Source organism: Astyanax mexicanus, chromosome 10 (genome assembly GCF_023375975.1).
Source record: "Astyanax mexicanus isolate ESR-SI-001 chromosome 10, AstMex3_surface, whole genome shotgun sequence".
Lineage (NCBI taxonomy): Eukaryota > Metazoa > Chordata > Actinopteri > Characiformes > Acestrorhamphidae > Astyanax > Astyanax mexicanus.
The window spans coordinates 45,675,974-45,689,024 of NC_064417.1; the positions used below are offsets into that span (position 1 = coordinate 45,675,974).

At 38.9% G+C, this 13,051-nt stretch overlaps 2 protein-coding genes across 2 annotated transcripts in view; one reads left to right on the forward strand and one right to left on the reverse strand.

Annotated features, from left to right (window-relative positions):
* mrpl11 (mitochondrial ribosomal protein L11) overlaps positions 1-13,051 on the forward strand; it is an 82,588-nt gene that overhangs the window by 23,500 nt on the left and 46,037 nt on the right. The window lies entirely within an intron of this gene.
* On the reverse strand, positions 616-11,776 carry tmem265 (transmembrane protein 265). The gene is made up of 2 exons (XM_049484032.1): positions 11,209-11,776; positions 616-2,050 (listed from the first exon to the last, which is right to left on the reverse strand). The coding sequence occupies exon 2, from the start codon at positions 2,046-2,048 to the stop codon at positions 999-1,001; it is 1,050 nt and encodes a 349-aa protein (XP_049339989.1). The 5' UTR covers positions 2,049-2,050; positions 11,209-11,776; the 3' UTR covers positions 616-998.

Below are 13,051 nucleotides of genomic sequence, written 5' to 3' on the forward strand. Positions count from 1 at the left end.
TATGATAAAAGTGTGAATGTGCTGTGTGTAAGTGTGTAAATGCTGCAGTAGAGTGTGCAATAACACCATCTATTCCAGCACTCCTTTACTTCAGACAAAGGCTTTCTAAATGGACATTTAAAAAAAAAATCAAAGCTCAAATCAAAGTTTATTTTCATTGCTAATACCAGTAGAACTGGTTAAAATGGCACATTATGTAAAAAATGCTCTATATTGCACTTCTGGTTAGATGCTAGCTACATTTTTATTATTATGCTTACTTAAAATGTTGTATTAGTTTTTTTGTATGGTTACTGTATAGATTTACATTTGGACTTTTGACCTGGCATTTTTTTTTGCGCATTTCTTTCTTTTCTAGAAGCAAATCGCACCCAGATGACATGTAGCAGGTCTGATATGTTACAATTTGTTCATATTTTGATATCTTGTATAATAGTTTTATATAATTGTTGTAAATATATCAATATTTGCGATATATTGCCCAGCCCTAAACACACCACTGTCATCTATAACCCAGTGATATAACCACTAAGCCACCACTGCCCCTGTATACGTTGCCCGGCCCTAGCTATGAGCATATCCGTTATTGAGCGAGTAAAGTGAAAGAGATAGGTGTCTAACAAACATTTTATTACAGAGAGAAGTACTAATGGAGGTCATGCTTCACAGTACACGGTACAGGTTAAAATTCATGATGAAAGGGATTGAGAGAAACAACCTCAGTTTTAATCGTTGTCGTAAAAGAAGGCACTTGATTAATTACTTTACTTTATCTCTCAGCTGAACCCCATTTATTTCTTCATACACAACAGTGAATCACACAGAACCAACCCTCATTTGTACAGAGTGTGCTAACAAGATGAGTTACTCCTTGGCCAAATCACATGAATGGTCTGCAGGAACGCCCCTCGGCAGCCCAATCGACGCTATCGCAGTTGCTGCTGCTGCTGCTGTTGAACCTCAGCATCTGATGGAGGGACGCTTATCGCTCTTTCTGCCTAGAGCTCGTGGGAAATGTAGGCGGGTCCCAGGGAAGTCTCGGCAGCGTTCAGACTCACATGTGAGAGAGTGTGTCCGTGTCCGTGAGTGCGTGAGAGCGAGTGGTACCGTGATGACTGCGGTACCGGAGATGTTCGCCCTTGTCCTTGTTCTTCTCCTTGCTCCACAGCTGCTCCCACACTCTGGCTACTCGCTGCTGCTGCGTCTGTTCCTGCACCCTGCCCCCTTCCCTCCCCCTGCCTGTGTCTCTCCCAGGCAGAACTGAGCTTCACGGCCAGAGCCAGCAGGTTCTTCCCAAGGAACACTGTGGACACCCTTGGGTCCCTGTACCACAGCATTCCCACCCCCCTGAGGGCCAGGGTGAAGATATTAATGGTGATAAGACTGAGCCAGGGATAGACAGCCTCCCTCCTAGGTCCCCTCAGGCCTGGCAATGCCGCCGCCCCCAGCTCTGTGAGCGAAACGCAGGGCAGCAGGAGCAGCAGCACGTAACAGTAAAAGAACACGATGCCGTCCACCCATAGAGGAACTCCCACACTGCTCTGAGCCTCCCACAGCCCGGCCTGTAGATCCAGAACGTCCAGCAGGTCCACCACCACCCACAGCAGCCGACTCCTCACCTCCTGCTTCCTGCGCAATGGAGTCATGTGGTCCGCACCAGTCAAGATAAGGAACAGCGAGGGCAGGCATACAGAAAGCAGCAGCGTGAGGGTCTTACGAGCCAGCGGATCAGGGGGACGCCGTTCCTGCCTGTAGTTCTGGCACACGAAGAAGAGCTTCAGCTGTAGCAAGGACAGGAATAGGAACCAGAGAGCGTTGGCAAAGCCACGGCGAGGCGACCGCGCCTCCTGGACCACGCCAGCCGACACGAAGCGCAGCGCCAGCAAGAAGCACAGGTCTCCCAAAGCGACCGCAACACACGGCCACACCGCTGGCCTCCCGCCACCCCGAGGCCCCAGCATGCTCTGCTCCAGCAGGTAGAGGTCAACCACTGCCATTGTGCTCACAGTCACCAGGGTAGACACGCACACCTGGGGCGAGGGCAACATGCCTGCCATGGAAGGAGAAACAAGGACACAGTTAGAGTGCGTTTACTCATTAAGGAAAGTGTCTGGATACTTTTGGAAGTCACACACACTTCATGGTCCTGCATACATAACCATCACAAACAGTGCTTGCATTAAATTAGAGCGTGCTGGGGAACCGTTTCCCCCTCGTTTTGGTGGAGGATTTATCTCCCCTCGTAAACAGCAAAAAGCATCGAGCACAGATTTACCACACAATAGCTCGCCTTATGAATAGTGCATGTATCCGTAATTACATATTCTGTAATTCAACAATGGACTATTTACATTCCCCTGTGGCCACGTTTATCACACTGCAGTGTTTGAACAGGGGCTCAGCAGCTTTCAGTCTGTTGACCTGCAGAATGAAGGTGGTGAAAAAAACGGTTATGCACGTGATTTCTAATGAGAAATCTTTGCAATTCTGGCAAAGGCAGTGTTTCAGCAGAAATCCTGTGATTCAGTGCATTGGGGCTGCACAAAATGTATCGTTTTAGAATCAGGTGCAATGTCAAAGGCAGTGTCAAAACCTATATTTTACCCAATTTTTAATACACAGAGTATTATTGATATCCTGACATGTCAAATGGTTGGCCTTTTGGGATTTCTGGTGATATCTGTTAAGGATACACCGAAACTTTTTTTTTTTGTTTTTTTTTTTTGTCAAAGAAAAATTTAATGCCACAGGTTTCCATTCATTTTTGCCAAATTTCCCACCATTGCAATTATAATTAAGAAAATATATTTTCTCTTGCTTTTAAAGAAATACAAGAATACAGATATATATTAAGCATATTTAATATCCCAGATGACATACCAACAGACCAATAAATTAATCAGTGATAAATTAAACACACCATTACGTGCACAAAAATTTAAGTAAAAGAAAAAAGAAAAATTTATTTAAGGAAAGTGGAAGTGAAGACAGATTTTTTTGCATATAAAATATTTATTTAAAAAAAAATCAATACTGTGTTTTTGAGAATGCAAAACAAAATATCTGAATACTCTGATATATGATTATTCTCTTACACCCCTAAATCTGACTAACTTTGCTACTTCAGGCATTTTATTACACACTAAAGCACAGCCTACAGAGATATTTGCAATTTCCCATCTATAATATGATTTGTTTTTCCTTGGCACGACCAAAGCAAATTAAATTTGTGTTCTGTTTCAACCTCTAGTGCTGTTTTTGCTGGAAGGTCTATTTATAGATTATGTAAGTTCCCCCAAGTGGAACTTGGGATGTTTGCTGCTGGATGCTTGCGGTTTTAGACATCTAGTTACAGTGCTTAAATCATTGCCGATACATGAGCACATGCTCCTCCACACCAGTGAAACTGCGCATATCCCAAGAAATCACCTTGTTATGAATTTATCTGAGCTCATTAAAGTTTTAACATTTCTTTCCTTCTATCCTCCTGGTTTCGCCAAGTTTCCTGTAGAGGACAGACTTGCTGTAGTGTCACCTCCTTATTTATTATTGATTAATTGTGTTGAAGTGAGGCCAGGAAAGCTGTCAAAGCTTGTTTTCCTCGTGGCTGCTCTGCCTTTTTGATTTTTGCAGGCACTGGTCCAGTGATTATCTCCTTAAAACAGTGATGGAACAAGAAGGGGGGAAAAGAAAAAGGCCAGCTGTGTAATATTTTTAAAGAAGTGTTTTAAAATAAGTTATAGCCTTGAATATCCAGTATGAATTCTTATATTCTTCTTTAAAGCAATAAAAAGTTATAGCCCTGGATATCCAGTATGTATTCCTATATTAGTCTTCTTTAAAACGATAAGAAATTATAGCACTGGATATCCCCTATGAATTTCTTTGTTTTTCTATACATAAACAGCTCTGGAAAAAAAAATTAAAGAGACTTCAGTTTCTGAATCAGTTTCTCTGATTTTGCAATTTATATTTACATTGTTTGAGTAAAATGAACATAATTGTTTCATTCTATAAAGTACAGACATTTCTCCTAAATTTCAAATACAAATATTGTCATTTACAGAATGTATTTGTTTATTTGCAGAAAATAAAATGATGTCTGAAAAAGATGCAGAGCTTTCAAACCTCAAATAATACAAAAAAAAGTTTATATTCATAAATATTAAAGAGTTCAGAAATCAATATTTGGTGGAATAACCCTGTTTTTTAATCTGGTTTTAATGCATCTCTTATGTCCTCCTCCACCAGTCTTACACTCTGCTTTTGGCTATTTTTATGCCACTCCTAGTGCAAAAACTCAAGCAGTTCAGCTTGGTCTGATTGCTTCTGATCATCCATCTTTCTCTTGATTATATTCCAGAGGTTTTCAATTTGGTAAAAAGCAAAGAAACTCATGATTTTGAAGTATTTTTTCCCACAGCTGTATATATAATATGCATGTGAAGGTACCTGGTAAGGTACGCTTGTACTGTTAAATAGAACATATATAACATATAAAATAGACAAAAGCTTAGTTTTCTTGTTTCTAATGAATGTTTAAAACTGTTATACTTGCCCTAAATAATGTAACATTTTTTTGTTAATAGTATTAGGGATCAGTAATTTAAGAATATACTATCTCAACAAAATAAAAGTTTTATATAACACTTTCAAACATTTTCGTAAACACTAATAACTTACCAAAAAAAATATTGCATTATGTAACAAAATAAATAATGTGACATAAAAATAATGTACTAAAGAAAAAAACTACTAAAATACTAAAGTGTTTTTAGTACATGCATATAAACTGCAAACATCAAAATATTTATGCTAAAAACACCTAGCACAAAAAATTTCAGTAAATAAGAATAGCTATTAGCTATAATGTATGGATTTTTTTATAATCACAATATTGCTATCATAATATATTGTGTAAGATATGATATGCCACATCTCTTAAGTACAGTATATTTATGAAAGTACTAAAATATTTAGTATAAGAATAGTCATATTTACAAAATATCACAAAAATTGCAAAACATAGATTAAAATACTGATATTATACTGATATTTTACTTATTTTAAGAATATACTATCTCAAAAAAATAATTTTATATAACATATAGCCTAACATTCTGTGATATTATATAGTCAGAAGCCTATATGGTTGATTTTGACTTGTGATTTGAGTTTTTCTGTGGATTTTATATTGATCCAAATTTAGAAATGATAAAATTTTTTGGTCATATTGTTCAGCCCAGTCGTCGAAGTTTGCCCTTTTGCTCTGACTCAACCGTGCTCATAATTATATTATATCAACCAAAAGTTGAGGAAATATTGTGGTATTATTTTAGGGCCGTATCGCCCACCCCTGGTTGGGAGCTTGTGTGGGCTGTGAGTTGTATGGGATTTGAGTGTAGAGGTGGAAGGGGACATGGACGGTTGCGTGGGGGTTCGGTTTGGTTGGGCTGGGTTAGTGTGTGTGTGTGTGTGTGTGTGTGTGTGTGTGTGTGTGTGTGTGTGTGTGTGTGTGTGTGTGTGTGTGTGTGTGTGTGTGTGTGTGTGTGTGTGTGTGTGTGTGTGTGTGTGTGTGTGTGTGTGTGTGTGTGCAGAGGCATATGTGGAGAAGTGGGTGTGCTGGAAGAGTGGGAATAGGGAGAGAAAGGCAGAGACAATGATTCATTCCCTGGGCTTTTTACAGGTCTAATAAAGTGTAAGCGCATGATGGTAATAGTTCATAAATAAGCCCGGAGAGAGGGAGGATGATGAGGGTGACGTGAGAGGCTGAGAAAGCACTGGAGACCTGCTGCTGGGTTGGAGAAAAAGACATCAGATTTAAGAACATGAGATTGGAGGAGATAGAAATGTGTTCATAACTGGAAAGTGTAGAACGAAATGCATTAATACTTAGCGTGGAGGAAATGAAGAAAATGTGTTTGGTAAATGACCTAGAATGATTAATCTTCTCGGCGGAATGAAAAGAGTGTCTGCGCTGCTAATATTTGATTAGAACTAGATACTTTTTTTTATTACCATCATTCTTGATCCTGCAGCTGATTTCCAGCCTTTCTAGCACTCAAATTAAACTGCCTCCAAATCTGCCTTCTGTTAGAACTAGAATTTAAAGAAGAGGAGGAATATTTTATTAAACGCACTAAGCTGAACACATGGCTGATAATCAGTGTGTTTTCAAACCAAACTGAAATCTTGGCGCATAGCAGCTTTACCTGTCAAGTAGGGCTGGGCAATAACTCAATATCAGTATAAACAAATCAAGCACAACATTGAATCTGAACCTTTTATACTTCTTTTCCCCTCCACTGATCATAAAGGAAGACTTAGTAGTTCTATAGTTACAGGATGGAGTCCTGTATCTGTTTCTTTGCATACTAAATTATCCCCTTTTCACCATGTTCTTCAATGTTTAGGACCCCACAGGATAGAAAACAACCACAGAGCAGAGACTGTATTATTTGGGTGGTGGGTCGTTATTCCCAGCACTACAGTGACTATAAATGAAGGTGGTGTATGAGGTGTCAGTGTGTGTTGCACTGGTGGTGTGAATAGATCAGATACAGCAGTGCTGCTGAAGTTTTTAAACACTGTGTTCTTCACTCACTGTCCTCCACTCTTAGCACTTTTCCACCAACGTGGACCCTGCACCGGTTCTGGTTTGCAAGCCTAATTTTTAACCATTTGCTGTGTTTCCACCACAAAAGTAGGTTCTGGAACCATAAATATTCGTTCACAGCAGAAACAGAAAAATACTAGGTTCTTAAGCACGAACTGTGATTACATCTGTGGGCAACGCCCTCTGTTGATGACATATGATGTGATGACTTGACAGCTCCACTAAAACTTGTGGAATTATGGGATGGTTTGCTGAAAAGCACCTCACTTCTTATAATCCCAAACAGAACTGGTTCAAGAACCAGAGTTCTTTTGGTGGAAGAGTAATCTCGATTAGACGCTCCTTCCTACAGCTGCTCCACCTTGTAGATAAAGTAAAGTCAGAGACAGAAGCTCTGAATCTGAATCTGTTGCTGCACAGTTTGTGTTGGTCATTATGTAGTCCTTCACCTATAATTTATGTAATGTATGCAGAGAGATATAATGACTACAGTCTGTAATTATAGAACTACAAAGTGATATGATTTTTCGATAATTCAAAATATTTTACACTACCTGTCACTGACTGATGTTAATGACAGGGCATTTAATAAGTGGTTACAAACATTCATTGTCGGTGTTCTTCATAGTGTTCTGTGATTTTATATTAATTTGCTGGGATATCAATGAAGACTGAGATTAGAGGGTGAATCAATTGTTCACAAATTTTGTAATAACAATTACCACAGTATACTATTATGAGCATATTATGAATATTGTCTGCTTTTCATTACAGATTACAGAGAGTGTCATTAGTCCTGGTTTATGATAATTAAGTGAAGCGGATTGTGAATAATATGTTATGTTACTCACTATCAGATAATATTTGAATTAAGAGTGCAAGATAAATTATATCTTAATTTTTATTGTGATATAAGTTAATGTTAAACACATTGAAAGAGCTGCAATAACATTTGTGAATAACAGCAATCAGAAATTGCATTAGCAGTGCGCAGCAACAGGGAGCTGTTCACACAGCAGATTGATCACATGACATAACTAGACTGGAGGCAGAGTGAGGTAGAGGTCCACACCGAAAAAACACAATCACAATTCTGTCATTCTGCAATGCGCTAATACATTGCAAGACAATTCTATATAATACTTCACAGCATTTGTGTTCATGAAGAGGATAAAATGCACCTAAATAAGCAAATACCAGGGATGGGGAATATGGATTCATTGATGTTAGTTTTACAGAATTTGACAGCCTTATTCTTACCGCATGTTTGCCATATGCATTTGATAAGCACAAACACAAAAACGATACCGTATAGTGCAGTATATTTAATCCTAGAAAAAGTTTTTAGCGCAGCTAAGCTAAAAATGCCAATTTATCATGTTTCACTTTGATATCAGGATATTCAACAGTGTTTTTGCTCATACATTTTTTTTTAATCCATATTGTACACCACTAATTAACACTAAATAACACAACGTTCGTTTAGAACACGCATCATCATTGTATTCTCATTCTTGCCTTGCTTACTCGTCAGGCTTCGCCTTGTCGTTCTGACTCAACTGTCAACCCGTAATTCGTAACTCGCTTGGATATGAATGAAGACACTTGGATGAGAGCATGCCCGTCCTCCAGGCACATCAATAATGAGTAGACTTCATCATCCAGTGCCTACGGAGTGGCAGTGCCGACAGGCAATGCGTCCTATTTTAGCATAAATGTGAGTAATGGCTTGGAAAAGTGCACAGGTGAATGTGCGTCCGTGTGTAAGCTTGCGTACATTATTCAGGCTTGAATTCCTTGATGGCCTTCACTTGAGTGCAGAACAATGGGACAAGCCTGCTCGGCTTAATGAACTAGGGGACTAGTGGCTCGCATAACGCTTAAAAGAGTGATCCCAACTGACCTTTCTCAGAAGCTTTCAAACTTTACTACAAGCAGACCTTCTGCAAAAACACTATTTTGGACAGTTACACATTGTGTGCTTCTGCAGTTGTGGAGTAGAGCTGAGCTGGGTGCCTATTTAAATTATGTGGGCATGACCATGTCCTTTACCTCGAAGTGCTGGAGGTTGGCCATCTGCCACGGTCCCTCATTCACTGAGAGTGTGATATTTTCGCCAACGGTTACGTCCAAGGTTAGACCATTGATCTTCCACATGTATATATTAAATATATCACCAGGTCTGCTGAAAGCCAATGCAGTGGCATCAATAGGGGACAACTGTGGCAGATGCTTGGACCGTGTTGCTGCTGGCGCTGGGCACAGAATAAAGTCCTTGAGTGTAAACCCATGTAAAAACGCACACTGTAGTACTAAGAGATAACCTTTTATACCAGGAAAAACAGAATTCTGTTTATTATTATTCCAGAAAATTGCTTACCTGGTTCTGTATAGCACTAAAATAGTTCAGTAATTGTTACAAATCCAAAGACGAGATTTAAAGAAGTAAATTCAAGGTTTTCCTATGAAAAGTACAACTTAATCAGGTGGCAAATAACAAAGACCTTGAGTTCTCTCTCCTTTTTTTATACAGTACATTTAATAAATTACACTGCCTGGCCCAAAAAATAAAAAAGGTCACTACCTGGATTTAACTGAGCAAATAGGTAAGAGCCTTCCATTGAATAATTACTGGAAGGGGGATTTATGTTTCAGCTGGCAACAAGTTAGTTAACCCTAACTCATTTTGTTAAACAATCATAAAAAAACACATCCTGTGGTCATGGAAAAGACTTTCTTCTGTTAGCTACATATTGGATTGCATAATGCAGAGAAAACATCTAAGGAGATGCTGAAACTACTAAAATATGGTTAAGAACTCTCCAGCAAATTTAAAAAAGTGGAAATATCATCTGTGAGGAATGATCATGACTGACGACCACTTAAACGTTTGATAAGATCAAATGGTAGAAAAACAACACTAGAACTCAGGGATATGTTTAAAGGTGAAAGTAAGAGCATTTCCACACGCACAGTGCAAACAAGTGGAACTCAAAGAAATGGAACTAAACAGGTGTGTAGCCTTAAGTGATTGAGGCTAAACATCATGCCTAGCGTCAACTGTACAAGCCTGTGGGGGCGGAGCTATGATCTGGGTTTGCTGCAGTTGGTCAGGTCTAGCTTCAGGAAGGTTATGTGCCCAAAGAATGAGGTCAGCTGACTACCTCAATATACTGAACCACCAGGTTATTCCATCAATGTATTTTTTTTATTCCCTGATGTAGATTAGGGTTGCACAATATGTATTGTTTCAGTATCAGCATTGCAAGATGTGCTGTCACATACATTTATTAAATTAAATCATACTTATGCTATAACTTTACCATTACAATATATACTGTAGAAGAATAATTCCTCCCATAATATAAATTAGTTAAAATATTGTGCAGCCATAGTGTTGAGCGATTCGGGAATTAGCAATGTAGGCCAAACAGATTTTAGTTTAGTTTAAGTAGGTTTAAAGGTAATGAATCCAAATTCAGTACATCCAACACTTTGAAGAAGGAGTGGATAATATTGTAATGGTTGTGATTTGTGTGGACAATAATGTATTGTGATTAGTGATCCACCAAGTATTTGGAAACTGAAATAATTTGGCTGAAAATGTTTAACAGAATAAGTAAAAAGACCAAATAATCCATACCAAGCAATGTTGGGCTTTGTTTGTATGTGTGCTTATGTAGAACATTTCAGTGTTCATAAATATTCTTAAATTGTCATTTCGTAATAGCCTTTTTCTTTGAAAAGCAAAACATTTGGTATATTTAATTTAAGCAGTTGTGAAAAAAGCAGCAAAAGTAATCAAAACCTGCAATAAAAGTGACTTTAATTTTGTGCAGTTTCAGTTTCCACATAAAAAGTAAATTTCAAATTCAATTAACTGCGACATTTAGTCTGAGAAACGCTGTAGTGCGGTGGTAGACACACAAACCTTCTTATAATTGAGATATTTATTTCAGAACTACGACATAGTATGTCGTTTTACGACATAATAACTCATAAAAACAAGATACTTTCTCATAATTACGACATACTATGTCAGTTTAACGACATAACTCATAAAAACGAGATATACTTTTTCATAATTACGACATACTATGTGGTTTTAACGACATAATAACTCATAAAAACAAGATACTTTCTCATAATTATGACATAGTATTTCGTTTTAACGACGTAATGACTCATAAAAGCGAGATACTTTCTAGTTTCTCTTATAAGGACATATTAAATAAATTGTTTTTAATCATGAGTGGCATTACAGCACATAAACCAACAGGTTACCATCAGTATGACCCAAAAAGGAAGATTAATCATTGTTGGTACAATATATCCCGTCTTTTTACTTATTCAGCCGAGCACAACCGTGCTTTTTAAAACGTTTTTTATTTTCAGTCGAGTAGTTTCAGCTTCCGAATATTCGGCGCATCCCGAATATGGTACAGATTTATACCCCTTTAGTTGAAAGTCAACTTCTTGTTCTAAACACAGCGGGATTAGTAACTACAGACAGGCAGTGTGGAGCTATAACAGCTCTTCTCTTCACTCCAGTAAAAAGAGAAGCACAGCTTTCTCTAATCTCTGATCATTACCTCAAGTTGATCGGTTCAGATCCCGGGCTTTCAGTCGCATGCGTCCAAAATCCTCCAGTGGTCTCGATAAAGCGCTGCGGTCGCTGCACCTCAGCATTACCACATACCGCTAAACCCAAAGAAGCCATTTATTTAGGCTGCTGGAAGCTCAATAGCTACATTGTCCAATAAAACAACTCGCTCCAGCTTCCAGACAGGCTGAGGGCGGAAAACGGCGGAGATATCTTCTCCCTGCCTCTGCGTACTCTCCCGGGAATAAACGCGCTCTCCCGGGGCCTCACATGAAAGCCGGAGGGTTTTTGTTTAATTTCAGGGCGCACGTTGTTTCTCCAGCTTCTCTCCGGGCGGCGCGGCGCGGCTCTGCTCCCGCTGCCCGGGCTGAGCGCAGGAGAAGTCGGGCAGAAGTGCGGCGCGGTCTCGGCACGCAGCGGCTCCCCTCTGGAAGTTGCTTCACTCGACGAGCCGGTGCTCCGTAAACACTTCAGCCGAGGGGAAACGAGAGGAAAACTGAAGAGAGAGAGCACGCCGCCTCACAGAGTTTCTGATTGCAGTGTGTGATTTGTAGGCAGAGTACGTGCCCTCCCCTCCTCTCTCTCTCTCTCTCTCTCTCTCTCTCTCTCTCTCTCTCTCTCTCTCTCTCTCTCTCTCACACACACACACACTACCTCCCTCTCTCTGTCTTTCTCTCTCACACTATCGCTCTCTTTCTCTCCCTCTCTCTCCATCTCTCTTACTCACTACCACTATGTGGGTTTTTCTTCTTCTATTTATATAAATTTATCCAATAATTAAATTAATATTCTCTAATTTCCAAATTTTTAAATAATTGATTTGCTACTTTGTTATATTGCTGTATTTAACATGAATTTTCACCCAGTTTTGCCAGAAGTCAATTAACTATCATACCATTAATTAATACTAATAATGGTATTAATACTGCAATTACTACCTTTCTTCCTCATTCATTGGTTTATTCTTCCTTTACACCTCTCTCTCTCTCTCTCTCTCTCTCTCTCTCTCTCTCTCTCTCTCTCTCTCTCTCTCTCTCTCTCTCTCTCTATACCTCCCTCCATTTATACTTCCCTTGTGTCATTCTCTCTCTCTCTTTCTCTCTCTCTCTCTATTATGTGGGGTTTTTCTTCTATTTTGTACTAATAGCTAGGGATTTTGCATTACGTATTGTGATATTTTTATTCAATAATTCAAAAAAATATTAAATATTCCATATTTTTACTGATTTATTCTTGTATTATAACAGTTGTTTTCACCCCATCTTTTCATGCCTCCCTCACTACCTTTCTCTCTCACTCAAAGTCCTCCATTTATACTTCACGCTTATCATTCTCTCTCTTATATTCAATACTTTTTTTAGTTCAATAATATTCCATATTTTACTGTTATATTGCTGTTTAAAATACAGGAATGTTCATCTGATTTTTACCAGAAGTCAATGATCAAACATACCATAGTATTAATACTACACTCTCTCTCCCGTCTCTCTCTCTGACTCCGACCAAGTCATCCTTTTATATTTCCCTCATCTTCTCTCTCTCTCTCTCTTTCTCTCTCTCTTTATCACACACACACACACACACTACCCCTCCTTTCTCAGTACCTTTCTCCCTCACTCACAAAGTCATCTGTTTATTCTTCCCTTGTGTCACCCTCTCTTTCTCCCTCTCTCGGTCTCTATTGTGTTTTTTTTCTTCGTTTTTGTATTGTAGGTTAGAGCTGCACGACATTTGAAGAAAAACTTTATATTCTGATATTGAGATGGGAAAAAAACTCTGGGTTTTTGGCAGATATCTATGATCCAACACACCATGATACTAATACTGCACTT

Coding starts and splice junctions, on each gene's coding strand:
- tmem265 (XM_049484032.1), bottom strand. CDS start 2,048: ATGTTGCCCTCGCCCCAGGTGTGCGTGTCTACCCTGGTGACTGTGAGC.